The sequence below is a fragment of the Micromys minutus genome (assembly GCF_963924665.1).
Source record: "Micromys minutus genome assembly, chromosome: 15".
NCBI lineage: Eukaryota > Metazoa > Chordata > Mammalia > Rodentia > Muridae > Micromys > Micromys minutus.
In genome coordinates this window covers 20999649-21025761 of record NC_137984.1, presented here as the reverse complement: position 1 = coordinate 21025761, position 26113 = coordinate 20999649, and the positions used below count along the sequence as shown (strand labels likewise).

Here is a 26113-nt window from a genome sequence, read left to right as displayed (position 1 = left end):
CAATAGCTAAAGACGTTCTGAAATGTATTTTCACCGACAGGTTAAAAAAATAAACCCAAAAAAACAAAAACAACAACAAAACCCAACCAACCAAACAAAAAACCCCTGTCATTAGTTACTCATACTATATGTCTTTTCCTAATGTGCAGATTAACATTATCAAAAATAGTAAACTTACCTTTCTGGATTACTGAGTCATTTTTTATAAGAATATTGGGCAATTCTTCACTTACTCAGCCAGATAGGTTGCGCTTGACTGGCTATGCCCCTTGGACTTAGTATATTTACTTTTTTTTCTGCTTTCTACATTCACTTTTTAATTTAGGCTCAGTGTTCTATTACCACCAATCCCTGTCTTGGCTTCGTGGATAAAGTACACAAACTTGTTTTTGCCCACAGGTCAGACAGTATTTAAGAGACCTATCCTTGTTTTCTACCAAGCTTCAATTTGTTCTTGTTTTCATTTTGGGGTTTATAATAATAAGATAACTAAAACCAAGGGAACATTAAGAAACTCAAGAGACGGACTCCCCTTCCCCCTTTTTACTTTAAGTCAAGGTTTCTTCGAAGCTCTGGTTATCCTAAACTGGGCTTTAAGTTGAAATGATCTGCCTTCAGCCTTTACCCACTTAGTGCTTAGATTCCGCCGTGGCAGTCTGGTTTATAAATTTACCTACAAAGTATTGGAGATAACAGTGTACAGTATAGTCTAGTATTGTGTCTTCTACACTCTTTCCAAATTAAAGCCCTTTCAAGTTCTTTGTAACAACAAGATCTCGGTAGCTTTAATATATGAGCAACACGTCAGAGTCAGATTGTAAAAAATAAAATAAAAAGAGTATGATGGATGTAATATCTTGTCAGAACGGCCTGTGAGACTTGGATTACAATTTCAGAAATACTCTGGAAAATAAAACATACCTAAAACTATGCAATTACTATCGGTAACTAACAGTAACTACTATCGATAAAACAAGAATGTCTTTACTTTGATAAATAGAAAGCAGCATTAGCAAAACTTCATGATGAACTGGAGAAACTTCTCTGAACAGAAGATCCTTACCAAAAAAAAGAAAGACAAAATTCTTTCCAACGTCAAGTCACTTTGGCCAACCCAATAAGATCACTTCGCATCCCTGGCTTTGCTAGGAAGCAGCATTGATAAGAAATGAAATAAATCAAGAGACACCAAATAGAGTGCGGACCTGAAAGACTTGCTGAAGATGAACTAACTATTCAGTTAGAATTTCTGAACGCAGAAGCAGAAGCTCTTCCTGCCGCGGGAACCCTGGGAATTGTAGTCACGGAGCCTCGAAGGATGTAAATTTGTTTAGCACTCTGTGAACGGCAAGCCCTTGGGTCCAATTCAGTGTTCTGTATCCTCATAGGTCCCGTTTAGTTCACCAATGAGCGACTAGGTTTGAAAACATCCCTTCTCTGATTGGGCGTTCTACCTCATGTTGCTTCATCCTCAGCCAATGGGATTATAAAGCCAGCAGAGGTGACAGGGTCACCGCGGAGCCTGCTGCTCCTCGGCCGCCAGCGACTCAGGTCTGTGGTTCTTTGAGTCAGGCCGCGGCTCGGGGTCTCCGCCGCCCGTCGTCCGCCGTGGTGGGTGCGGCTCTGATGCTGCGGCAGGCTTCGGACGCCCGGAGCTCTGGAGGGTACGTAGCCCGGGCCGAGGTGGGGCCGAGGGGCCTCTACTGCGCGGGCCCGCCGCTGCGCCCGCCTCCTGCCGGCATCCCACGGGCTGCCTCTGCAGGCTCCGGACACTTGCTCTTCTCCCCGCCTCCTACTTTGACCAGCATGTCCGCCCTACGGGTAGCGGGTGTCCACGTCTCGGCGTTCCTTCTGCAGATCCCGAATAGTTGCGACTCTCTGCGTGCAGGCCTTCATTGAAGAGAAACTCGTGTCCACAGGTGGTGGGCACTTGTGCAGTTAGCGGCTCCTTTCGTGATACTATCTCCCCCCAGCGCTTGCAGTAGAAGTTTCCCAGTGCGTTAGTTGGTCTGTGCTTGCCAGACATTTTACTGCCTCGCATTCTCTTTTTCTTTCGCCCTGGTACTTGCTCAAGACTGTTACCTAAAGAAACTGAGGCTTGGAGACGGTAACTCAATTCCAGAAGAGTTACAGTTAGTTAATCACAAGAAGCCAGATCGGGTCTCAGTGTCGATGGTGGTGATTGCTTTTCAGCCTCACGTAATCATTAAGGATTTAGGCAAAGTGTGTGCCCGCCGCAGCTCTTAGCACGTGAGAGCTAAATACTTGTATTAATTAAGTGGTGATTCTTAGCTAAAAGTAGAGGATTACCGTTCTGACATCTGCCCAAACACAAATGTATTGCGCGTCTCTACTTCAAAGTGCTTCAAAGACTTCCAACGGCATAGCCCTAATCTGGAAGTTGGTTGGACATTTCAGATGCCCAGACCCTGTTGCACCCACTGGGCTTCTACTTGCTTTTTAACAGGGTCCCTGAGGTGATCACAGTGCTCCTTAACGTTTGAGGGGGGGTTGTGTTTGTCAACATGGAGCCAAGGAAGAGAAAATAAGTTTGGGTTGTGATGGTGTATGCCTTTAATCACAGCATTTGGGAGGGATTGACTGTGCATAGATCTTAGGTCTTGCCTCCAAAAACAGCTACTAATGATTTGGATAGGCCCAAGGAAATTGTACTGATTGACACTGTGCAGGTCCATGCTTCTTGACATGAGTGCTTTTGATGGAAAATACAACTAACAATTTGTGTTTGTGCTGATGTGGTATTCATCATGGAAAGGAAAGGGATATTTATTTGTTTTACCTTCATTGTGGTTTATTAAATGTACTCAGGTCAGCGTTTCAGGCTATTTAAAATTACTGTCCCTCTTTGCACTGTGTGCATGTGTGTGTCTGTGTATGAAGGCCTGTGAATGTTTGAGGTCAACTCTCAGTACCTTCCTCCATCTCTTACTGAATGAAACCTTATTTTTTGAGGCAGGGTCTTTACAGAACCTGGAGGAGCCCAGCTGGCTGACCTGTGAGCTCCAGGGCTCTACCTGCCTCTGAAGCCCCAGCACTGGAATCACCGTGTGTGCCACTGTGTTTGGTTTGGTTTTGTTGTCTCACAGTGGTGCTTTGGATTCAAATGCAGGTGCTCATGCTTGCCCAGTGCATGCACGTGTGCGCATAGGGTGCATACATGTGGAGGCCAGGGGTCTGCCTCAGGTGTTTTCCTCAGGCTCTCTCCAGTCACTTTTTGAGATGGGGTCTGTCAGTGAGCCTCCAGGGATCCCCCTGGCTCTTCCTCTCCAGCTAGGCTCACAGGCACCGCCATGTCCATCCTCTACATTGGTGTTGGAAATGCAAACTCAGTCGTCATTGTACCACAGGCACTTTATCAACAGAACTTTTTCCAGCCTTAACATGATGATTTTTAGTGTGATACAAAATAATTAAAAAATTTTACATTAGCATACAAAGTAATGGATTCCATGGTGGCATCTTCATACATGTATGTCATTGTATGTCGCTCTCATTAATTTCTTTCCTCCATTTATTTTGATGTCTGCTAAATTTGGAGGAGAGAAAGTGTGGAATAAATCCTGCAGTAATCACATATAACTATATTTCCACCCTGTGAAGGAAAATACTTCTTTTAGAAAAGCTGATAGTTAACACAAAACTACAAAGAATATTCAGTACATAAATTGGGCTTCAAGTTCTTCTTTTAAAAATACTAATTTTTAATCATATGTATTTGCTTATGTGCCCATAGAGGCGAAAACAGGGTATCAGATACTCTGGAAATGGAGCTGCACTTGGGTCCTCTGCAAGAGCATGTGTGCTTTTAACCACTCAGCCATCTCTTCATCTGCAAGTTCTGCCTTTGGAGTCAGGCAGCAGTTAACCCCTGTCATCCCGTTACTCCAGAAGCAGACAGAATGTCGTCTGTCCTTGTCCCAGCATCTGGCCTTGTGCCCCTCCTCCTGTTTTTTCTTTTGTTGTATGCACATATGGCACTAGCAAATAAAGTTAGGGCCTTCATCCCCAGGCCAGTTTCCATTCCCAGCATAACTGTGTATAAAATGTAGTTTGCGGCTAGCTTGGGCTGTACAGTGAGACCTTGACTCAAAATACAAGTAAGATACAAAAAACATTGGTTATGTGAACTCAGCAATCTGCTAAAACATTGATTATTTGAAAAGGTTCAGGCCACATAATTTAAAAGGGGTGTCTGTAACCTGATGCCATCAAGATATTAAGATAAAATGAACTTTTGACATTGAACAGCCTTGCTTTAAAGTTTTATGTAAAACCTGTGATTTGGAGGGCAAATCCGGTAATTCCTGCCTGCTTTTACCTCATGTTTAAAAGGTGTGGTTGCTGTGGCATTTGACCACAGGTCTCCTTGTTTTGGTTGCTGAGTGTCTGTCCTTGCCTGATATTCCTGACTCTTCTTCCCTTGGTAGGCCCTAGTTTGAGCCCTTATCTTGGGTTTGATGATTGGAACATTTAAAATATTTTGACTGCAGGCCATTCTAAAGGAACTGGAAGATTATGACATTTAAGGGATAATCTCCACTGAGCAGTTATTGAAGGGAAACAGATAAAAACAGACTGCGACAGTATCAGAGCCAGGACAGTGTGAAAAGGCCACTGTTTGCTGTCTGGTTATTTTGTGGTGAGTGAGTGTGTGTGTGTTAGCATACGTTCATTTACTGTATGTAGATTTAGGTACATATTGGTGCACATATGCTACCGTGTGCCAAGGGTTGAGGTCAGAGACAACTTGGGGAGGTTCTCTTTTGGTGTTGTTTGGGTTCCAGATGTGGGACTTAGTTGTCAGGTTTGGCAGTAAGTGCCTTTACCTACTGAGCCGTCTTACTGTGCATGCTTTTTGTTTTTGCCTTTGACAGTGGGTCTCATATAGCAAAGACTGACGTAAAACTTGATATGTATCAGGATGACTTTGAACCTCGCTTTACTGCCTCTCAGCTCTGGAAGTGGGAGTATTACAGGCACGTGCCACCATGCATAGCGGAGTGAATGCTTCTTCCTGTACATGTTGAGACTTGTGCCATTGACAGCCCCAAATCTCTGGTGTAAATTGATATTTAAAAGCAGGTTATTGAGGTGCTGATGGGAGGACCTGAGTGACCACAAATCGTAAACCTGGTAATCTCACACACGTGCAGTTCACTGTCTTTTCTTTTATCCCGACTTTCAGAATAGCAAAAGAAGCCACACTGTTTTGGTTGAGTTCTTTGAATTTACTTGCAGATTAAAAATGTTTTGAATTTCAGCTGAGTGGAGGTGGTGCATGCCTTTAATTCCAGCGAAGGCAGGAATTAAATCTTTTGAGTTCAAAGCCAGCCTGGTCTATAGCGCAAATTCTAGTACAGCCAGGGTTGTACAGAGAAACTCAGTCTCAAAAAAAAATAAACAAAATACTAGTGTATTTTATATTTATTTATATCTATTTTTTAAAATTCTCAATATGGTATGAGTTAAAGACCATTAATGGTTTTAAAATTACTGAATATTTATTCTAACACTACACTTTTTAAATCATGTAACTGAAAACTTCCTTTTATTGAACATGTACTATGTGATAACCATAGACTGAGTCCTTTGCATTGTCATTTCATCGGCACATTATGCTGTTTTGTGGCTTGTGTTGTCAACTTTATTTTACAGAACAAATATTTAACTTCTCTTTGACAGTGTCAGTGTCTGTTCACCTCAAAGTCTATTCCTGTTTCCTATTGCTTTTCTGTGAGGCATCAGGAGATGTCATATAGAGAAGGCTTCAGAGAATTATATTCAGTTCACTGTCTTCATGGTCTCTCAGACTGCTTGGTTGAGGCATAGATTAGAGAGAAGCCCTTTTTCATTTTTTTCTTTGTCTCTCATTTTTTTCTTCCCCATATTTGGAATTGAAGCTAAGTAAGGTGTGCTAAGCAGCGCTCTAAACTTAGCTGGTTCCATGAACAAAATTTGCATTTTGAGTCAGGGTCTTAATAAGTCACCCGTGTGGCCCTGGACTTGAGTCCTTGAGTCTTCCTGTCTCCGTGGTAGGTTGCATTACAGGTGGGCCACAGTGCCTTTTCCTTAGGAGATTTTATCTTTTGTAGATAGTTTGCTGTGCATCTCTCCCCACTCCCTCCCCACTGATGAGTAAGAAAAGCCCAAGCTGCTAGCTCAGTGCTTTTCCTTGAGGCATGTGTTTAAGTCTAGAAATGTTCTAGGAGGGAAAAGTCCTGGCAGTGTTACAGTTTGAAAAGGAGAGCAAAGGTTACAAGCTTGTATGGAAAAACCGTGTTTATTGGAACCTTAGTGTTAAGATATGTGTTGCTAAAATGGGATTTTTTGTAATATTGAGGATGGCATATGTCCTTTTGCATATATAAAGAGCTTGATTTCTTCCTTCAGCTTATGTTCATTTTATTTTTCACAAGCTTTAGAATTGCCAGTCCTTATTTTTGTGTGTGTGTGATTTAGATTCATCTGCTTCTTTCTAAAGCTATTATAATATAGTTACTTAAAGGTACCATAGTTAGGCATAGTTGGTGCTTGCTTATAATCGAGCTTTTGAGAAGTAGAGGCAGGGGGATGAGGTTACATGGACAGCAACATAGTGAGTCTGAGGCCATCTAGACTATGTGACCTGTCTCAGTGAGTAAATAGACAAATGAGAACTAATTCTGTCACCCTGACTTCTCTTTTTTTTACAGAATTTAAGGAGCTTTTATTCATGTGCATGTCATAGAAGATGAATTCATCCTCTTCTACTATGAATGAAGAGCCTGATGCTCTGTCAGTAGTTAACCAGCTACGGGATTTAGCAGCAGATCCATTAAATAGAAGAGCCATCGTCCAGGATCAGGGATGTTTGCCTGGCCTTATCTTATTTATGGACCATCCAAACCCTCCTGTTGTTCACTCAGCTTTGCTTGTAAGTTGATTTTAATACTTCGTTTTGCTGTTTTAATTAATGCAGGTAATAATTTTCAAAGACCTTTGATAACATGGTAAAAGATTAAGACATTAGATTGTCTAGTCTGTATTCTGGCATTTAAAAAAACATGGTAAACATGGGATATATGGAGTTCTTTAACACAAATAGCAACATGTTGGTTTTGTTCTTTAATGTAAATGATAACCATACACATATATAAAATGTTCTGGCCCTTGGTATTTTCAGTTAGCATGGTGATCTGTTGTTTCCTTGGTTTTCTTTTTGACATGGGGTGTGTTGGGCTATCCCTTCAGCTCTTGGGCACAAGTCATCTTTTGACTGCAGGCATACATTCGTTGTCATATCCAGCGTGTTACTAATTTCATCCCCATCACCCCCTGTGTGTATAGAATGTGTAGTGTGTATGTGTTATTGGGGCTCAAACCTAGAACTTTATACATATTTGGCAAAACTTCTGATGTTTCCTAGGCCATCATTAAGAGAATTCTTGAGTTCAGAAAGGTACTTGTTAGTACAAGGGGTTAAAGTGAGGGCGTCATGGATGTACATGCTGTACTGAACTCATCCAAAGGAGATATATATATATATATATATATATTGCATAATAGCTTTCTTTGTTGTGGGGAGAATGAGATAAGATCTTACTTTCTGTCACTGGCTTACCTAGAACTCATTATGTAGTGCCAGACTAAGCTTAGACTTGTAGTAGTAGCCCAGCCTCCAAGTACTGGGGTTACGGATGTCCACCACCTCATTTGGTTCATAACAGCTTTTTCAGATGAACTTTTAAGCAGTCATAAAGTTTCTCCATTTAAAACATACTCTTGAGTGGCTTTATTCACATGGAGTGATACAGCCATCACTGTAGTCAATTTATTTTGTTATGTTGTTTGAGACATAGTTATGTAATCAAGAGCTACCTGGAACTTGAGATCCTGTTGGGGTTATAATGTTCTATAGGAGGGCATTACCATGTCTTACTGAGAAAAGTTAATGTTTTAATGTGTGCTGTTAATGTCCTCATGTGTAGTGGCACAAACCTTTAATCCTGGCACCTAAAAAGGCAGAGGTAGGCATCTCTTGAGTTTGAGAGCAGCATGGTCTGTCTACACAGTTCTTGGCCAGTTAGAGCTATGTAGTGAGACTCTTTGTCAAAGCACAGCAAAACACCTTACTGCTGTGGCTTTAGAAATTAGTAAAAATGTGTTGAGACTTGAAGAAAAGGTTGTTTTTAAAAAAGCAGTTTGTATAGGATTTTCTTAAGACAGTTAAAAGCTAATTTCTTCCTGGGCATGGTGTCACACACCTTTAATCCTAGCCTGTGGGAGGCAGGGGCAGGTGGACCTCTGAGTTCAAGGCCAGCATCGTCTACGTAGTTAGTTCCAAGCTGGCCAGGTATATACAGTGAGAACATCTCAAGACCCAAAACAACACACTAAATTATTTAGATCAGTCATGACAGGAGAGAGAAATGAAACCAGATTGTCAAGTGACGGATGTTAAATGATGGGTTCATGGGGTCACCACACATTTTCTTTACTCTGTGTGCTCCATATTTCTATAAGAGATGGGTCTGTGTGGTAATCTTTGCACATAAAAGGTGGAGGCAGGAGAGTCAGGGATTCAAGGCCAGCCTGGGTTACTTGAGATAAGTTGTATTGATCAAATAGTAGGCAGAAACAACATAAGGAGGAAAGGTTTCTTTTGACTTGCTTTTCAGAGGGATTTAGTTCATGGGGAAGGCATGGCAGGAGCAGCTCAGTTCATGAGTTCATGGAGGGGAGAACATGTGGTAGACTCCTGAAATCACAGTAAATGTGAAGCAACTGAACAGAGGTTAGGGTGGGTCTACCCTCCCCACAATTAATTTAGCTAGGCCTTCCTTAAAAATACAGTCTTTAAATAGTGCTACAAGCTGGATCAACTTTGTTTTGTTTTGGAAATAGAATCTCCTATTGTATGAAACCTGTTCTCTCTCACCTTAGTTTGGGATTACAGGTATGGGGCCTTCACAGCTGGCTGGAGAAGGTAATTTTTTGAGGAGAATTTCCCAAGTGTAGAAATTAGGATAGGCTGTTTATTGTGGGGGAGGGTAAAATTGCTCATCAAGGCTGAGAACTGCTTGTGCAGTAGTATTGGATTAATATTCGATGGCTGGATTATTAAACTACTTTTCTTCCTACCTCAGGCCTGCTATAGGCTCTGATGGCCTAATAGCTGGGTTTGTCCAGGGTGGGTACTTGGCCAGCTAAGTTGGGCAGAATGACTGTGAGGTGCTTACAGAGAATAGGATCATGGCAGGAGTGTGTAAACGGTGAAGTTGGCATCAGCCTGAGTGGAGAGGGAGCTGGAAGAGAAGGCTGGAGCCAACGAAGCCCAGAGGCCAGTGGTAGAAGTTCTAAACAGTATGGCAAGCATGAGTGCATTTTATCCATTGCCCTTTCATAGTAGAAGCCCAAAACTTGACTTTAGTTCAGTGGTCACTCCCAGTTTAGTAATATGCGTTATTCAACTTGTCCACTTTTAACATGATCATATACTTTATAGATGATTGGAGAATTACACATCAGTGTGTTACATCTTAATGCACCACATGAAGATCATTTGTCTTTGCCTTAGGCTTTGATATAAAATAGGAAAACTGGTTCATGGCTTCCTTGTCACCTTTAGCACCTGTGGTGTCTTGTGTTCCCTCTTCTGTTTTATTTCCATCATATATCATAGTCTGTGTTTCTGTAGTATGTACATATATACACACTGCCTTTAACAGTTAGTGTTCTTTCAGGCTTTGTGTATGTGATACTCAGGATTGAGGCAGAACCTTACACACACTAAGCAAGCACCTAGCTAAAGCATTTAGTTAGCTTTAAAACATATTAAAAAGTTTAAAGTACGTTTTGGTTTTGTCTGCAACAGACCTCTACATGGGACCAGCCTGCCTCTGCCTTTCAGATGCTGGGCAGGATTTGGGGGGGGGGAAGAGAGGATTAGGAATTGGGGTGCTGTTGTCCTGTAGTCCAGGCTGGTCTCCAACTTTGGTTTTATTTGGAGACATGGCCTCATTTATCCCTGGTAGCCTGGACCTTACTTTGTAGACCAGGCTGTCCTTGAGCTCAGCAAAGGTCTACATTCCAAGTGCTGGGATTAGAGGCATGTGCCACTGTGCCTAGCCTTGCCTTCAACTATTAATTCCCTTGTTCACTTGTCCCACAGCTAAGAGGTGAAGATTTGAGCCACCACTATTCAATTTCAGCTGTTGTTTATAGTTAATCTTATTTTTCCCATTTCTAGTGTTCTTCATTCCTAAACGTAGACTGGGATTTGTACCAAAACCTTTTTTATTTTCCTGCTCGAGGAACTTTATTTTTTAAACATTTGCAGTACAGGTTTGTTATTGGTTAAGTATTGTTTTCCAATACTTAAGAATTATAGCTGCTATTTGTTTCATGGCTTTTGTTGTTTTTTTGTTTGTTTTCTTTTTCAGATAAGGTCTCATTCTAGTATACAGACTGGTTTAGTCCTTACTATGTAAATCTGGTGGGATTATTTCCTCACCATGTGGCCTTTTATGCTTGGATGATACAGATTAGTACTCAGACCAGACTCTCTTGCCCTTTGTGGAAGCTGCAGAATATCACAGGCTACCCTTTTACCCTAACATCTTTACTTGCACGTGTTCATTGCAATGAATCATTGGTCTGGTTTGAGGCTTCTGGATTCTATACTATCAACACTGGAGCCTAACTGGGACTCCTCTTGGATATTTAGTTGTTGCCCTCTGTCATGGAGATCCTGCACCTTTGTATTCCAGAATTCCATAGATGAGCAGATGTGGATGGAGTAGCCCAACTCAAAGCCCTGGATCTGGGCCTGGGTGGTAGCTCAGTTGTTCAGCCTAGCAGCTCCCCCCCCCCCCCCCCCCACTGCTAGATCAACCATCCATCACTGTCCTGGCTAGCTCACCCAAGGGCCAAGGCCAGTTCCCCTCTCATGCCCTCAGGCTAGCTCACCTGATCCCCTGCTAATAGGATCAGCTCTACTGTACTCCCAGTGCAGGGCTGCTCTCCCGGTCTCATGACCTCCCCCGTAAGGAGGGGGATGAGGGGCCAGTGCCCCTGTTCTCACACCATCAGGGCCGGCTCACCTTGTGCCCCTGCTACCAGGGACAGTTCTACTGTGTTGCTACTCAGATGAGGTATGGGGCCATGTCTCTGTGCTGAAGCCAGTGAGGGACAGGGCCAGTTCTGCTCAGCCCTTAGAAATCAGCATGGTCCAGGGACCTCAGACCATGGACGTCCATATGGTCTTTCGTGGTAGCATGGGCCACAGGTATCAACACAGACCCTTGCTGCTGTATAGCCACGGACCCAGATATAACCCTCAGTGGCAGCAGGGACTGGGACATCACCACGGCCTCTGGTGGCAGTGCAGGCTACTCATTCCCATCATTTTGTTCCTCATCACCCTTGGATCTCTGGTTCCATCTCTCTGTAGAGCTCAGAGCATTCTACTTCTCTCTCTTGTCTCTCCACCACAAACTTGGGTATCATAGTGGTATCTCAGCAGGTGGGCCACGTGGCATTTTTTACTTGAAAGGTTGTTGAGACCAGCTCAGAAAATCAGTAGGGGTTTCCCAGTTGAAAGAAGAAAAACAAGTTAGTTAAAGTTGCAGCATGACTTTGGCCCGACTTGAGGCCTAAGTCTCATGGCCAAAAGCAAAGCTTGGTTCTTGGTTTAATCTGACCTCTTTTAAATCACTTTAATTACATGCAAAAAATTAACATCAGTTCTGAGACAGGAACTAGCGAGTTAACAACCCAAGATCCTGTACATATCTTACTGGAGGTCAGGTGAAAAAGTCAGAGACAAAAATGTATACTGCTGTACCTACATCCCGAAATCTGCCCTGCCCTGAGCTGTATTCCTAAGAGTTTCGCCTGGAGCTTCGAATACTAATGCACTTCTCTATGTCATATTCCTAGGGGCTCTGCCCTGAACTTGTAGGTGTAGATGTACTTCCCTATAACTTTATCTTAGGGGCTATGCCTAGAGTTACAGATGGAAATGTGCTTAATTTTAGCCCTTACAGCACAGAAGCCAGGTTTCTGCCGTGGCTAGCTTCAAGATGTCCTGGTAAAATTAATATTACCCTGCCACCAACTGTCCAGAAGTGCCAAAAATGCTCTCCACAAAAGGTAAAGGCCCAGTGGAAATATGAATGCTAGGTAGGCTGAGGTAGCTGTGAATGATGGTGATGAAGTCTGGGGATGTTAGCAATATTTACATGTAGAAGGAAACATCCAAACAACCTCAAAGAAGCAGTGTGTGAGGGAAATAGTGACAAAAACATGTTCATTGAGAGAGAAAGGACTTGGAAAGGTTAGCCTAACTCAGAATGTGGCCATTAGTTCGTCTTATACGTTTCTTTTTATTTATTTTGATGTTTTGAGATAGGGTTTCCTGTAGCCCAGGGTGTCCAGAGACTTACTATGCAGTCAAGGCTAGCCTTTGACTCACAGCAAACTCTCCTGCCTCAGCCTCCTACATGGTGAGCTCGTGGGCGCTGCCGTTCTGCCTGTTTTGTTGTTGTTTTGTTTGTTTTCTACTTAAAATACATTTGAAAGGTGGATAGTTAAAATCGGGACTCAGCTTATTTTATAAAGTTCACTGTGTTTGCTGTGTGTCCCCAGCAATTTAAGTAATGAGCAAAAGCATCTGGGTAAAAACTACTTTCTGAGATTAATTAATGGAGTATAGGTCCTTGTGGCCTTGTCAAGATAAATGACAGAGTGACCTTGCAGATAAGATCAGAATGTTCATTTCAAACAGCATATTCAGCTTTCATGTCATTTTTAAAAGAGAATTAAAAATCTCTCGATGTTGAAAATTAAAACACCTATTTTCTTCTTGCTTTTGCCATAAGTTATAGGGACATTAATTTTGAGCAGTTTGGATGTGTGAGTTGACTCTTGTTTTGCTTGCAGGCGCTCCGATACTTGGCTGAATGTCGTGCGAACAGAGAGAAGATGAAGGGAGAGCTGGGGATGATGCTGAGCTTGCAGAACGTCATCCAGAAGTAAGTACCACAGGCAGACAGTAGTCAGTAGTGTCCTCTGAGGTCCCGGAAAGATGGGTCTGTACAAACTTAACCAAGACTCATTTTCTTTTTTAGGCTTCAGGTATTATTTAGAGAATTTAACTGTAAAGGAAGTTAGGTTTCTGTAGGTTTTATGTCCATTTTTTCCTAATGAACATTAGTTTTCTTTGTAGCCTTAGCTGTTCTAGAACTAGCTCTGCAGACCATGCTGGTCTTGAACTCAGACATCTGTCTGCCCCTGTCTCCTGAGAGCTAGAATTAAAAGTACGAACTACCATACCTACTTGTTTCTGTTTTTGTTGATAAACGTGGGTATTTACAGTCCTTATAAATGTTTATATTTTATTTAAGATGTTGACATGGTATCTATCCTGGCAGTTTTGGGATATTAATAAATGTTTTAAAATTCATTTACTTCTCTCTCCTGAATTTTAGGGTTAATCCTAGGATATTTGCAGCTAATGTGACAGAAACAGGGAAACAGATTTTTGTTCAGATTTGAAGACAGCTGAGTATCCATGGCTTTTAGTATCTGTCAAACATTCTTTCCCATTTTACTTTCTAGTTCAGTAGCTGCTGTTTGTGAGTTTATGCTTTAAAGATTTAAAACTCACCCATTTCCTATTGGCTAAAAAATGGGTATCAAGAAATTACTCATAGGTCATTGATTAAAAATTAAAATACATGATATGTGTGTGTTTGTTTTATTTTGAACTATTAATCTTCCTGCCTTTACTTCCAGAGTGCTGGTATTGTATGTGTGTGCCACCATACTTAGATTCTGTGGTGCATGAGAAGGAACTCAGGGATTCATGCATGCTAATCAAGCACTCTTGTCAACTAGCCGTGTGTGTGTGTGTGTGTGTGTGTGTGTGTGTGTGTGTGTGTGTGTGTGTGTGTGGTGTGTGTGTGTGTGTGTGTGTGTGTGTCTATTATTTTAGAGGATAGAAGGTGAATAGACGGACCAGAGGATAGAGGATAGAAGGACCAGAGACACACACTTGAGTATGTCTGCATGGCTTCTGAAATTAACTTATTTTTCTTTTCATTTGAATAAAGTATATATTTTTAGAACAGTATGGTGATTTTTTTTTTGCCCCTCTACTAGTGAAATCTTTATTGCATACCCATTCTAATTTGGTTCCACAGCCCTTTTAATAGTAGAGATAATAATGATTGATAAATAGGTAAGACAGAAAGACATTGCAGTTTATTTGGCTTTTGTAGATCTGGGAATTTGAAGTTTCCCTTTCCAGCTTTTCAGGTGTTGATTTTTTTTTTTTTTTTTTTTAATTTTAGCTGCTCTTCAAGCTTGGGAAAAGTCACCTCTGTTCACTAAAATAAGCATTTGTATTTGAATAGTGTCTTAATTTAGGTAATCTAGTTAGCCTAGTTAGCCTGCCTGCTTAGTGTTAGCATTATAAGCAGACTGTATCCTGCTACCTCGAATTTCCTTGGGTGCTAGGGATCCAAACTCCATTTCTCACTCTTGCATGGTACAAACTTTTCCTACTAAGCTCTCTTCCTGGCCCTGCTAATATTGCTTGAAATGGCATTGCTAATAAGCTTGCCAGCAATTTCCATCTTACTGGTGTTTTTCCAGCATTAAAAAATATCTGTACTGCAGTACTCTGCCTCTGTAGCTCAACTGTTAAAATAGCTTAAGCTACCCGAACCAATAAAAGAAAGAGGATTTGAACAAAAATTGTGGTAGTAGTGGTCCAAAGAAATTTGGTAACTTGAACTTGTTACTAGGTTTCCTAGTTAATGATTTCAATAAATGAAGTTTTCTTCCATGCTAGGATAGGTTATGAATCTCAGTCATGTTTTAAATAAAACTAGGAGATTGTTACAGCCTAGCCAGGCCTGGTGGCTTATTGTAAATGTCTTAGTTACAGATTCTATTGCTATGAAGAGACACCATGACCACGGCAGCTCTTACAAAGGAAAGTATTTAATTTCTTACAAAGGAAGTACTGGCTTCCAGGCCACAGGTTTAGTCCATTGATCACTGTGGGAAGCACGGCAGCACACAGGCAGACCATGAGCTTCCTGCCTCTTCCTCCTGAGTGTGGTTAATGTATGAGGATGTCACTGTACCCTACTTATGTGGTGCTGCTAGAAATTAAATATAAAGCTTTATGCATGTGAGTCCACTCTGCCATCTGAACTACACTACTGTGATGGTTTGCATATGCTTGGCTCAGAGAGTGGCACTAGTAGAAGGTGTGGCCTTGTTGGAGGAAGTGTGTCACTCTGGGGATGGGCTTGGAGACACTCCTTCTGGCTGCCTGAGGATGCTCAGTCCAGTCTGTTCCTGGCTTCCTTTGGATGAAAATGTATAACTCTCAGCTCCTTCTGCACCATGCCTACCTGGATGCTGCCAAGCTTCTGCTGCCATGCTTTTGCCTTGATACTGGACTGAACCTCTGAACCTGGGTTCTATAAGAAAGCAGGATGAGCAAGTCAGGGGAAGCAAGCCAGTAAGTAACATCCCTCCATGGCCTCTGCATCAGCTCCTGCTTCCTGACCTGCTTGAGTTCTAGTCCTGATTTCCTCTTGTGATGAACAGCAATGTGGAAGTGTAAGCTGAATAAACCCTTTCCTCCCCAACTTGCTTCTTGGTCATGATACTTTGTGCAGGAACAGAAACCCTGACTAAGACAGCCACCAATTAGCATTACTGGTTATTCTAAGACTCATTGGTGTTTCTTTCTAATTGAACAGGGTCTCAGGCTGAAGGAAACAAAACTCATCAAAATTAAGAAGTAAAATTATAAAACCAGTAAAAGTGACTTTATATTTATGCATTTCTTTTCAAGGACTACAACTCCAGGGGAAACAAAACTTCTGGCCTCAGAAATCTATGACATTCTTCAGTCCTCCAATATGGCTGACGGCGATAGTTTTAATGAAATGAATTCACGTAGAAGGAAAGCTCAGTTTTTTCTGGGAACTACAAACAAACGTGCCAAAACAGTAGTTTTGCACATAGATGGTCTCGATGATACGGTAAGAGTTATAGATGTGGCTCATAAGACGAAAGTGAGAAATTGTACCACCAAACACATTCTTTGCAGTCATTTGCTAACATTTTTTAAGCAAAGGTTGCAATATTAATATTTTATACTTGAGACAAAAAGGTAATTTTATGTTAAAGATATGCTGGCTAATCAGCATACATAACAGTTTTAAATGTAATAGTAGGACTTAAAGAATATGGACTAAAACACCTGAACTGACTTAAATGCAAGACTTGTAGATAGGTCTAATTGGAGCTGTGCATGGCTTATGTAGATGAGTTATAACTTACTAATGTCAGAAACAAGATAGGACAGTACCGTTAGGTGCTGTAGGTATTAAAAGGCTCTCTGGTTAGCATAACTTGAGGGGCTCATCTGAATTGTAGCATGGATCTGTGCATCATTTTGTATGTATTCCATGGAATGGTATGGAATGTCTTAGGGTTTTATGCTGTGAACAGACACCATGACCAAGGCAATAAAAGACAACATTTAATTGGGGCTGGCTCACAGATTCAGAAGTTCAGTCTATTGTCATCAAGGTGAGAGCAGCATCCAGGCAGGCATGGTGCAGGAGAAGCTGAGAGTTCTACATCTTCATCCGAAGGACACCAGGAACAGACTGAACATCCTCAAGCAGCTAGGAAAAATGTCTCCAAGCCCACCCCCAGAGTGACACACTTCCTCCAACAAGGCCACACCTTCTATTAGTGCCACTCCCTGAGCCAAGCATATGCAAACCGTCACTGGGAGCAACATTTACATATGTATTGGCCATTGCCTTAGTGGTTAAATTAAGGTTTATTGTATATATCTTTTACTTCTTATTCATATTTGCGGGAACTATTCATTTCCTCTTTGTTTCTTGTGCAGTTTTAAATTTTATTGCTCAGCACTGAATGTGTGTACTCTTAACCACTGCCATCTCTCCAGCCCCCTTTCTGTACACTTTATTGAAATCGTTGATGAGACCATTTGGCCCTGGGCTTTGCTTTGTGGACAGTTTTTTGACCATTAATTGAATCTTTTTACATGCTTTACTAGATCTATTTATCTTTTCCTCCTTTCTTTCCTTCTTCCTTCCTTCCTTCCTTCCTTTTCTTTTTAAAGTAAGCTTTGGTTGTTTATGTCTTTGTAATAAAATCTACATTTTATTGAAGTTGTTTAATACTGGCAAATAGCTATTCACAGTGTTTTATCAGTTAAGTGCCCTTGAACTAAAAATCAAGTTTTGAAATGCTTCAAGATCTAAACCTTATTTTTTAGATATCGATATGATGCTCTGAAAGGTTTAGAGAATAAATTTTTATTTCAGATTAATACATTTTCTCTGCCTATGAAATATGCCAATTTAGGCCAAATCACAAATATAAAAGCAACTCTTGGTTAACTAAAACTGGGGTCAGAAAAGTCATCATGTACACAGGGAGACAGAGGGATGGGTAAAGAGAGAGCAAAGAGGAGAACAGGGAGGGAGGGAGAGATTGAGAGACTGTTCTGGGGTGACAGGAGGGCCCATTTTGTGCACAGCACACACCTGGTGCAAGTAGGTGATGATGTAAGCAGTTGCTAGGTCCCCGAGAACAGACTAGTGGAATAGCCTGTGCATCAACAGGGTAAGTGTTAGGGGTTCCTGGTTTGAAACCCAGCACAGACCTTTAAACCTTACCTTATGTGTATATGTACTAGAAGCTGGCTCTGGATCCCTGAAACTAGAATTTATGAATGTTGTTAGCTGCCACATAGACGCTGGGGGCTTCTGCAAAAAAAAAAAAAAAGTTTCTCTAAACTCATGAACCATCTTTCCAGCCTAAGAATTAGTAATTTTTGAATTTGAGATTTAAAAGTTTACACAAAAGTGTAAAATCTAGAAAAAACTCCCAGATCCAAAATGCTTTAATCCCAAGACCAGACAAAGGATACTTAACCTTTAATAACTCATTTCTATAAAGTTGGCAGTAATATCTCCGTCTTTATTCCTGAGTTTAGTGATCGACCTTTTCTCGGAAGTTATGGCTTCTAGGTTCCATTGACCTTTTACATTTATAATGTTTTGAGGGGTGGGTGTGTACACGTGACGGTGGGCAGAAGCTGCTTCTCTCCTGTCCTAGGATTGAGCTCGCGCTGTCACACTTGGTTCCTGCCATCATGAATTCTGTGATTTTGGGGTTTTTTGGTCTACCTTTTCATTTTTGATGTTTTGAGATCTGGTCTCACGTTGTATCCCAGGTTAACCTTGAACTCAGGCAGTTCTGTGTAGCCTCAGGAACATTGTGTACCTGTTATAGTAATATGATGCTATGAGGACACCAAGGTTTTACTGAGAAATAAAGCAACAGTTCTTAGCATCAGGGAGTAGTTCCCAAAATGTGCCAAGAACAGCCTTTTAAGAAAGACTTTTCTCATTTAGGATAGTTTTTAATGCTCTCAGTGTTACTCAGAGCAACTATTTATTCTTTTTTTTCTCCTCCCCTTTCTTTTAATCCCCTTTCCCTTCCACTTATCCACTCCCACATCTCCTTCCTCCTCGACTTCCCCTTTCCTGTCCACTTCCTTCCCTTCCTCCTTCAGTTCTTCCCTCCCCTTCCTCCTTCAGTTTCTCCCTCTCCAGTACTTTCTCCCACCCTTTTCCCCCTCCACTCTTCCCCTTGCTCCCCCACTTCCTCCCATCCCCTCCCCCTCCACTTCCTCCCATCCCCTTCCCCCTCCACTTTCTTGCCTAACTTTTATCTTCTCTTCTCCCCTCCCAACATAACCGTTATTATTGCAACCTGAACGTTCAACTTTCCAACCTTATTTTCATATGTTCGAAAACCTTTTTTTTTTGTTTAAAAATGGTTTTATTTTCAGTGGATAGGGACTCCATGATGACTTTCTTCTACTAAACTTTAAGACAGCCGCACACCATCTTGTGTTCAGAATTCTGCTGTCATTTGTCTTGTCTTCCTCTCTCCTCTATCTCCCTCACTGCCTGCTTCTTTGTTGTCCACTGTTACTGGCTCAATTGACGTAGGCTCTCTCTCTCTCTCTCTCTCTCTCTCTCTCTCTCTCTCTCTCTCTCTCTTGTGTCAAGGCAGAGAAGCCTTTCACAGCTAGCTTTAGGGCATACAGCTTCTTGAATGATAGGGTTGTGCTGTGTGGTCTGAATTTGAAGCTCTGTGGCCAGCAGGAGCCCAGACTTTTCTTTGTGTGTGTGGTTTTTGTTTGTTTGTTTTCATTTTATCTATCTCCTTGGCTTTGTGACTTTAAATTTGTGGCAGATTTGGATAGCTTTTTTCCCCCATTGTATCTTCAAAACGAATTTTTCTCCTTTTCCTTGGGTCTGTCAGGGATTCTTTATTATGTGCTGTCTGCTACTTGAGATTTCTTTTTCATTCACTGGTGGCCTATTTACTTCATCCTTTCTCTTTCATTTGGGTCGTTTCAGTTTTTGTGTTTCTTTATATCATCTCTGAGTGCTGAGTTTGCTATTATTTTTCTTAAGTGTGTCTCATTATATAGTTTTACAGCATATTTTTATATTTTGCTTAGATATTCTTTTGATGTTACCACAGCATGTTTACACAGTATCTTGAATGTAGAAGCATTTTAGGAAAATTGTTTAATGTCCCTGTGCACTAACTCTACCACCTGTATTGTTTCTGAATATAGTTTTTGATTAGTTTTTCTAGTTTAGTGTACTATTTGTGTGCTTCTTTTGAATGTCTGGTAATTAGATGCCAGATATTTTGTGTATTGTGGAACACAGAATTCATTTGTATGCACAGGCTGTAAATGCTCCTTAGCTTTATTCTGTTTTGTTTTGGTTTTCATGACAGGGTCTCTGTAAAGCCCCGGCTGTGTGAGCTTCACTCTGTAGAGAGGCAGCCTACCTCTGCCTCCTGAAAACTGGGACTAAGGCAGTACAGTACACCACTAGTCTGCCTCCTGAAAACTGGGACTAAGGCAGTACAGTACACCACTAGTCTGCCTCCTGAAAACTGGGACTAAGGCAGTACAGTACACCACTAGTCTGCCTCCTGAAAACTGGGACTAAGGCAGTACAGTACACCACTAGTCTGCCTCCTGAAAACTGGGACTAAGGCAGTACAGTACACCACTAGTCTGCCTCCTGAAAACTGGGACTAAGGCAGTACAGTACACCACTAGTCTGCCTCCTGAAAACTGGGACTAAGGCAGTACAGTACACCACTAGTCCCTGCTCAGCTTTACTGTGAACCAACTGCTGCTTGTTAATAGTCGGATCTCAGCTCTGTTTTGAAGTTTTATTATGTAGGATCGTACTTTTCAACCTAGAGATAGATATGTTTGCTACACTGTTGAGCAGTGCCCTTCCGTATGTTCTTCCTGCCCTGTGGACTTCCGGTTATTATTTGCTGTAGCTCATGAAGATGTGACGCTTTCCTAACCTAGTGTGAGCCCATGAGTTGTTCCTTCTGCTTCTCCCCAGCGGAGTTTTGCTCAGCCTTGGGTTGCTTCCTAGCACCCATGCATTGATCATTGATCAGCTGCAGTGACTGCTGCAGACTCTGGAGACAGTGGCTGTCTTTGCAGCTCCTTCCTCTTGCCTTCCTCTCATTCTTAATTAGCTTTGCCGTGAGAATGATCGTTCGTTGCTTTAACCTTCTGTGACTGCCCTGAACTCTGGGAGGCTTCTGAGTTCTGGTTGGTTTCTACTAGACTTTTTGTTGCTGTGTCAAACTAGTTAGCAGAAATAACTCAAGGAGTATTTGCTGATTTTGGCTGATAGCTTTTAGTTCATGGTTCCTGAGCCCTGAGGCGTTGGGCCTGAAATACGTGTTGTGTCATTGTGGGCTGTGGTATAACGATGCCCACACAGACAGCATAGTAGAGATGTGCTTGACTGGGAGTGCCTTGTGTACACGTGTACAGTTCAGAGAGTGCTCCATGCTCTACAACTGGAGTCACAGATGGCTTGAGCTGCCATGTGGATTCTGGGACTTGAACCTACAGACTTTGGAAGAGCAGCCAGTGCTCTTATTTAATCGTTGAGCTGTTTCTCTGGCTACAAGCTGTGCTCTCCTAATGTGCTGCTCATTTCTCAGTCCCGTGCAGTTGACAGCCAAGATCAGCATCAGCTTCATCTTCACTGCAGTTGTTCTTATTTCAGAGATGTTACTTTTCCATATCTAAGCTGATAACAGGAGGCTGGTTTTCCAGTAGTATTTTGTAAGTATTTTTAACTGGTTAATTGTGTTTACAAAGATTATTCATAATGTTTTGCTTTAGGGGCTTAAACCTAAGGCTTTAAGGTTTAGTAAATTGTGTGTGTGTGTGTATTAAGGGGTGCTTCTACAGTCCTATTATCTGTGACAGGATCAAATATGTTAACAAGTAACTTACTGAAACTGAGCTACAAAAGCCCAAAATACTTCTAGAAAATTCTGGAAATTTTCTGATATATGAAAATTGATTACATGGAATATATTAATATACATAAAACAACTCCAATAGATTCTGTTAATTATGTTGAGTATGAAAACAGTTACTTTTTAAAGATAATGCAAAAATCCAAAAGGGGTTAGGTGATAGTTCAGCACATATGAATATTTGGTGTGCAATCATGAGAGTTGTGTCCTCTATGCATGCATGGATGCACATATGCAAATACATACATGCCTCCCACCCTCCTCTCCTATATACACCACACACTTAAACCTAGCTGCTCACAAATATAGGTCAATATATAGTAATTGTGACTGTGCTTGCCAGAATCTGAAATCTAGCTGAAGTCATGAGGATAGTCTTCTGGAGGGCAAAGCAAAAAGCAGTTTCTTAATTACAGGCACTGGATAGTGGGGATAAAAAGAAACAAATAGAATACGATACGTTGAAGTGGGAAATGGGATAATTAGTACCCCACTTGAAAGCATCAAAGGTCATGTATAAAGGTGTCTATTACTCTCCTGTTGTAATTGTTAAGGCTTGATGTCTCTGTCAGTCCTAGTCTGGGAGACAGTCTCTCTCTCTCTCTCTCTCTCTCTCTCTCTCTCTCTCTCTCTCTCTCTCTCTCTCTCTCTCTCTCACACACACACACACACACACACACACACACACACAAAGAGAAAACCAAATCCAACTAGAGATTTTTAAGCTAGGATAGAGGGCTGGGAGTGAATGTTTCTGCATAGCATGCTCTGTTACACTTGCCAACTCTGTGCCATCATTAAGCCACTGTCAGATGATGTGTAAGTGGATGTGGCTGTCTCAGTAGGACTGCACAAAAATGGCTGAAGGACAGAAGTTTGCCTACCCTTAAGCTTGAGGAACCTCTACTTCTCTGTTTTTGAGCCCTTTGTTCTGGTACTCGTTTGTTCTTTTATGATATAGATTAGCATTGAGTGACTTCCTTCTGATAAAAATCATTAAAACTACATATTAATATTGAAGTTTGAACTAGGCAGAGATGGTGCAGACCTTTAATCCCAGTACTTGGGGGGCAGAGGTAAGCTGATCTCTGAGTTTGAGACCAGTCTGGTTTCAGGACAGCCAGGGCTACATAAAAAAATGAAGTTTGAAATATGCTAGGAATTACTAATAGGTTGGAATCCAAATCTAGTCCAGATAACACATAGCCATGTTCATCCTTTAGTCAGCGGTGGAGCACATATATCCCTGTGCACGGTAAGATTGTAATGCTGCAGTTGTTATTGTGTTAGATATGCTCAGGCAGACAAGCATGTACCTGCAAAATCCAGTATAGGAACAAGCTGTTGTAGAGGCTTAGTGTAGAGGCTATGCCTTACAGCCTATGCAGTCGGCTGTGGATTTGGGTAATTCTGTTCTTCAGTGCTTTAAAAGGGACACAATCAGCACTGATGAGTGGATCATGTCGCTCAAGTTGATTTCACCATTTTTTAAGATTTATTTATTTATTTTATGAGTACATTGTTGCTGTCTTGACACACCAGAAGAGGGCACCAGATTCCATCACAGATGATTGTGAGCCACCATGTGGTTGCTGGGATTTGAACTCAGGATCTCTGGAAGAGCAGTCAGTGCTCCTAACCACTGAGCCATCTCTGCAGCTCCCTCCTCTACTTGTTTGAATAACTGTTTGCTTTCACTTTTTCAGTCTCGGCGAAATCTGTGTGAAGAGGCTTTGTTAAAAATTAAAGGTGTTATTAGCTTTACTTTTCAAATGGCTGTTCAAAGATGCGTGGTACGGATCCGTTCAGATTTGAAAGCAGAGGTTAGTACTTTAAATGACTGAATATGCATGAAGTTATGGATTAGCAAGTCATCATTCAGAATTGTTCCTTTTATCTTGGCCCAGGCTTTGGCGTCAGCAATAGCATCAACCAAGGTCATGAAAGCTCAGCAAGTTGTGAAAAGCGAAAGTGGGGAAGAGGTAAAACTTGTATTTTAATTCAGCCCTACCAAACTGGAGCTCTTGATTATTTTTTATGATTAGAAAATTATAACATTCGTAGAGAAATAGTTACGAAAAAATGTGTTATGTTTATCAATAGTTAATTACTGTCTCAGTATATAGGGAAATTTTTTTCTGAAGTTTGGAGTGTTCTTATAAGGCAGACTTGGAGCTCAGTGGAGGTGTGATACACATGATATATAAGTAAGGGACACCACGTTCTTAACTTCCTTCAGTCTTTTCCTGCTAACTTGAATTAGTTTTTACAATCCAAGAAAATAAAAGTACACTTTTTTCGAGCAATTAAATATGGTGAGCACTGGCTCTGACAAGGAGGAATGCATCTGTAAGCTGTGAGCTCCTTTGGCTTCTCACAGATGAGTTCAGAGTGCCCCTGCATCTGTTTAACTGATTCTGCAGTGATGGGTTACTCCTGTCCTAGAACCCTGACAGACTTCATGAAAGAAGAAACTGTTGGAAGTCTTAGGGCCCTTGAGAATCTTGGGAATGAAGATGATGCTTAAATGAGGATGTGACTTAGGGCATGTATGTGTCAGGTTGGTTTGTAATGGCAGCTCTTTCGGCTTCTCTGTGTCAGATGCTGGTCCCTTTTCAGGATGCCCCTGTGGAAGTGGAAGAGAACACAGAGCTTCCTGACTACCTGCCTGAGGATGAGAGTCCCACAAAGGAACAGGATAAGGCGGTGTCCCGGGTTGGGTCACACCCTGAAGGTGGCGCCAGCTGGTTGAGCACAGCTGCAAACTTTTTATCCAGATCATTCTACTGGTGACTTCAGCTTCAGTGTGGGGCTCAAGGACTGCAAACCAACAGGGGTCCAGCTTTCCATCAGTGTGATGAACTGTCAAGTGCAATTTGCAATAAACTATCATGGAAAGTCTCTAGATTAATGACGTGTATGCTGCATTTTACATCTTACTGGACATTTTTCGCACAAGACAGAGGCTACAGGTGAAGTTTGTTTATGAAGGTATTTTGGTATTGTTTCCCTTTGCTTAATTGCCTCACATTTTGTTTTGAAAAACATGGGTCCACTGTTAAAACCAAATGTATGTGTAGCTTATATTCTGTTTTACAAAAGCATGTGATTAGGGAAACTCTTTTTCTCCTCAAGCCTCAGGAGATTTCTAAAAAGTTTTGCATAGCTCAAGTTGTGCATGAATTACCGAGTACTATATGACATGTGCTTTGATACCCCTTCTCTGAAAGTTGAAAACATACCTACTTAGCCCTCTTCTGTGCCTTTTTTATTTTGCCAACCATGTTTTATAGAAAAGACATTAGTAATAACATTTTGCAAATGGAATAATGTTCATTTGAACATAGAAGTACCTAAAAAAAAAAAGACCTCTATAAAAAGCTGTACAGTCTTGCTGTAATTTTAACATTACTGTAAGCCAGTGAAAACACAGGGACATCAGCATCTGTAAAGTGCTTTAGGTAGAATTTGAATGTGGCCAAGCATGGCTCTGACTCCTGCTCACTTACGAGATAGTGGCCTTTAAAAGTTAAGTCCACTGTGATGTTTTGAGCAGCAGATGGTCTCTTGGCCTTACTCTGTGGTGACACTGTATCCTGCTAGAGAAAAGTACTAGTTTAAACAACTGACAAACTTGAACAAGAAAACTAAATTGGACTTCTAGAATGCTGCAGTGCCACCGTGGTCAGTCTGACGTCAGACATAACAGCCCGGCACATACCCATCCCAGAGACGCTGCTTCTTGTTGCCTTTCTGTGGTCGTTAAGAATGTACTGCAGTCAGTTTGACTAAAACAGGATCCACATTAGTGCTTAGACAGACAGAAAGCCTGCGCTGGCCACTTACTCTTATTTTTCATATTGATCCAGAAAACTGACTCCAGTGAAGGTAAAGTATATAAACATAGACAAACACTTGTGGTTTTTCTTTAAGACTGAATTACATGTATGTGATGCTTTCTAAAGACCCTAAAATGATTGACAACTAATACTTTCCTTTTAGAAGTCAGCTAAATCTATTTCAAGGCAACATTATTAAAACTAACAGGAAGAAACTGAAATGCACCTTCACCAGGTAGAGCCTGCTGTTTCCCTACTTGGAGAATGTGAAGTTGGACCTTGGAGGGATTCTTGTTGTTTCCCTTTTAGAGATCATTGAAACGTTCCGGTGTTACTGGGGAGAAGTAATCGTACAGTACTGTGGCCCATGAGATCATTATGTTCGTTAACATTGTGACTTTCTGGAAGGAGGCTGTTGAAGGTATTTAGAGCATTTTCTCATGTCTGGTCTCTGATTCAAGTGATAAGTACAAGTCGAAAGCAGAAAATTTCAGGGCACATTGCTAACCTATATTACTACTTGCTGCCAGAACCAGATGTGTTGAAAACAAAACAACAAATCACCTCCTTTCTATAGCCATTAAAGCAAAGTTTACTTTCTGTTTCAGCAGGTCTTTATTTTATTTTGCACTGTCACGCATTTATTTAAACTATAGCCTTTTTGGTAGTGATGGTCCAGGTCAGTTGATATTTCGGACTGATGTTTGTGTGTTCTTCTAGGACTCTCAGAGAACTCAAGGCAAGAACTATAATGACAGTTTTTGAAATATATTGTAAAATAATAAAGGATAGCAATGAAAATCAAA

General features: G+C 41.3%; 1 protein-coding gene across 3 annotated transcripts; it reads left to right on the top strand.

Annotated features, from left to right (window-relative positions):
- The first annotated feature begins 1529 nt into the window (after positions 1-1529).
- On the top strand, positions 1530-26113 carry ARMC1 (armadillo repeat containing 1). 3 transcript variants are annotated; one of them, XM_080929143.1, is made up of 7 exons: positions 1530-1664; positions 6714-6934; positions 12943-13034; positions 15878-16067; positions 23175-23291; positions 23376-23450; positions 24088-26113. In XM_080929143.1, exons 2-7 carry the CDS (start codon positions 6752-6754, stop codon positions 24259-24261), a joined length of 831 nt encoding a protein of 276 aa, XP_080785269.1. In that variant the 5' UTR covers positions 1530-1664; positions 6714-6751; the 3' UTR covers positions 24262-26113. The 3 variants fall into 3 exon arrangements, with proteins under 3 accessions (XP_080785269.1, XP_080785267.1, XP_080785268.1); XM_080929141.1 differs by having other exon boundaries at positions 24070-26113; XM_080929142.1 differs by lacking the exon at positions 1530-1664 and adding an exon at positions 4562-4660 and having other exon boundaries at positions 24070-26113.

Coding starts and splice junctions, on each gene's coding strand:
- ARMC1 (XM_080929141.1), top strand. CDS start 6,752: ATGAATTCATCCTCTTCTACTATGAATGAAGAGCCTGATGCTCTGTCA. Junction 23,292..23,375: donor GTTCAGATTTGAAAGCAGAG/GTTAGTACTTTA, acceptor ATCTTGGCCCAG/GCTTTGGCGTCAGCAATAGC. Junction 23,451..24,069: donor AAAGCGAAAGTGGGGAAGAG/GTAAAACTTGTA, acceptor TCTCTGTGTCAG/ATGCTGGTCCCTTTTCAGGA.